The sequence below is a fragment of the Notothenia coriiceps genome, unplaced genomic scaffold, assembly GCF_000735185.1.
Source record: "Notothenia coriiceps isolate Sejong01 unplaced genomic scaffold, NC01 NC01_scaffold00021146, whole genome shotgun sequence".
Classification (NCBI taxonomy): Eukaryota; Metazoa; Chordata; class Actinopteri; order Perciformes; family Nototheniidae; genus Notothenia; species Notothenia coriiceps.
In genome coordinates, this window is record NW_011353847.1 from 1563 (window position 1) to 4535 (window position 2973).

A 2973-nucleotide genomic window follows, 5' to 3' on the forward strand; every position below is an offset into this window, starting at 1 on the left:
ACTTCTGACTTCATTATAACGTATGAATATTACACAAGATGTGCCATCTTTAACCAGAGTCTATATTTTATAGCTGATCAGGTTAGAGTCTCATATGTTTTTTTTTGTGATCGAAAGTCTGTTTGGCCTCTTCAGCTAGGAACAGCGAACGCTAAAATAAATAGTTCAATGGATCAGGAAATGTGCTTAGCAATAGTTTGACATTGTTTGCCAAATGCATATTATTTGCTTTTCTCACACAGTGAGTTAAGATCTATACCAATATCTTCATCTCTCAGTAAGAAAGCACATTATTGCATTAGGTAATAAATGTCAAACTATTTTTTAATCTTCCGGGTCACATCCTGTCACAAGCTCTTCACAAAAAGCATTTGGGGAACACATAGCAAAATCTATGAAAAAAAGGACGACGGAAACAAATAAATGTTTTTGCTTCTATTCTGTACAGTTCTATTGAGTTAGAAGTTCAGTCTGGTGCTTTGTGTTTATACAGTGAATTTAAGAAAATCTATTAATACTAAGGTGACACTTACAATACAGAATCAGTGTGTTCCGATGCAACTGCATTCTGATTCAGATGTGGACACCGAATGTGGTACATTGGTATATACACAAACACACACAAGTATAGATGACAAAGACAACAAGTGCACACATACAGCTTCTCTCCAGTCTGAGGCACTCCCTATAGTTAGGTTAGGTGGTACATTGAAAAAAAATCTCAATATTTTCAATCCATGGAACTACCAGAGTCATCATATCTTAAGAATAACCATCCTTTGGAAATTCCTCGGAAGACGTCTTAAAAAGCTGCATGTTTTATATTCAAAAAATACCTTTCACTCTTTAGTGTTTGGTTTGGGAGTCAAGTCTGCATCCGAGAAAACCCTCTGTGTCCCTCTGTCCAGAGACAACCCTCTGTGTCCCCCTGTCCAGAGAAAACCCTCTGTGTCCCTCTGTCCAGAGACAATCTTCAGGAGTCTGAGAAAAACAAAAGTCTTCATCCATCTGATCAGCTTCCCCAGTCTTTGTTCCTCTCTTCAACGGATGCTCTTTAACAGAGTACGTAAAGATAAGTGCATCATGGGACCTTCCCTTCAAAATAAAATAAGTACAGAAAAAATGTAATCCGCCTGTGATGCAGCAAGTCTCCAGAGGGGTCAAAAGTCATATTTTCTCATCGGTCATCTCCAGGAACTGAGCGTACACGTCTCTAGAACACTCTCCTTTCTGGTTGAACAGGAACTTGTAGTAGCTGCCGTCAGCACAAATGGCTGCAGAGTGGAAGAGAGAAGCGAGAGCAGAATACACTCAGTCAGCAAGAGGAGGGTTTATTTGAGTACTACAGGGACACAAAGAGCGAAGTACAGTACACAGCTTTTTGGACTGTTGGACTCTGGAGGAGACACCTTGAATTAGTCCTGATGCTACTTCACTGCCAGAACAGAAACAACTAAGTTTCCCCTCACCAGAATACACTTCAGTCACATGATATGGATTATTATATAGGGTTGGATTTTGTACGTTAATGTAGTGCCCATTGATGGCATTTTCCCACATGGGAAGGCAGCTTCACGTCTTGATATGTAAAAAATGTGAGTGATATTGACACAGCTGTACAGAATGCTGTTAGGCTGAACAAAAACAATACATGTGATAATCATGTGACTGGTTCTCTTAGTTTCCCATGTTAATAGTGCTGCAGTGATAATGTATAGTAGGACGACCCGGATGGTAGCATCACAAGGGCTCCCTCGAGTAAAAGCAATGGGATTATTTCATGATTTTGAAATATTGCAGAAAGTAAGATCAGTGGCAAACACATTTTTACGATACTTACACATTTTGGAGAATCTTCACATATTAACAGCCCTTTATGATTTTTTAAGCGTAAATGCAATCACCAGAAGTAAAAAGCTAATGATAGGATACAAGCAAAGTATGTGTGTTTTTATGACACATAGAAGCTTCAGACATTCACCAGTGGGTTATTTACCGACGTATTTTACGTCTTATTAGAAAAGGGAAAATCTAGCCAAAAATATGTTCCAAAATCCATTGACTTTTGAGTCGAGGAAACCAAAGTGCTAAAATGCTGACTCATTCCCTGGTTTTATCTTATTTATTCTCATTCTTACACCACGTGATAACATGGTTTGTTTACAGCCCATGTGATTTTTTTCCTTGACCTGTCTTACTTCTTTTTAGTGATGTTACTTTGATTTGAAAGGACGGCTTAAACCCTCAAAATAAAACACAATTCATGCAGAAATGTGATGTCAGCAGTAGTTTTCCTCATAATGACACCCACAGAGTGTGAGGGAACTTACCCATTACAGCGTTGGGCTCTGTTCCAAAGGCACACACACAGGGGGAGCCTGAGGGCACCTGGAACTTGGAGAAGCTCCACTTGGAGCTGAAGTATTTGGGAAGAAAGCTGGCTGAGGCCAAACTGCAGAGAGAAGGACACATAATTAATCCGGACACAAGTTCGCAGACAAAGTCCTCAAAGTTATTGTGACTGTTATTTTGTATATATTGATTGTTGTGCTTTTATATATGTATGTATATGTATATACAGGGGTGCACATAACTTTCTCAGTGAGGTACTCAGATGAGTACCTGGAGTCAGTGTTTGGTACTCCAACTTCTGGCTCCACTCACAACCACAAGGGCGGGGGTGCTAGTGGAGTACTTCAGGAAAGTCGACGGGGGGGGGGGGGGGGCTAGTGGAGTACTTCGTGACCAGAGTGTGAACGTTGTGATCAGCTGTTTTAGCGCAGTTCTCCAGTGAAGGGGGAGAGTCTCCCTCCGCAGCCGGTTGGCGTAGTTTTGGCACAATTCCGTTGTACAGACCGACGTTAACAGCAGCCCTGTCTGTGGATGAGAGCACGGATGTAGCAAATGTCGCAGAATTGCTTGCATACATCAGATTTATTTCAGAAGACAACTTTGTTGAGGAAATATTATTTT

At 40.6% G+C, this 2973-nt stretch overlaps 1 protein-coding gene across 1 annotated transcript; it reads right to left on the reverse strand.

The window, feature by feature from the left end:
• Nucleotides 1-420: 420 nt before the first annotated feature.
• On the reverse strand, nucleotides 421-2551 carry LOC104953133 (WD repeat domain phosphoinositide-interacting protein 3-like). Its single transcript, XM_010780059.1, has 2 exons — nucleotides 2331-2551; nucleotides 421-1274 (listed from the first exon to the last, which is right to left on the reverse strand). The coding sequence occupies exons 1-2, from the start codon at nucleotides 2470-2472 to the stop codon at nucleotides 1168-1170; spliced, it is 249 nt and encodes an 82-aa protein (XP_010778361.1). The 5' UTR covers nucleotides 2473-2551; the 3' UTR covers nucleotides 421-1167.
• Nucleotides 2552-2973: the final 422 nt, after the last annotated feature.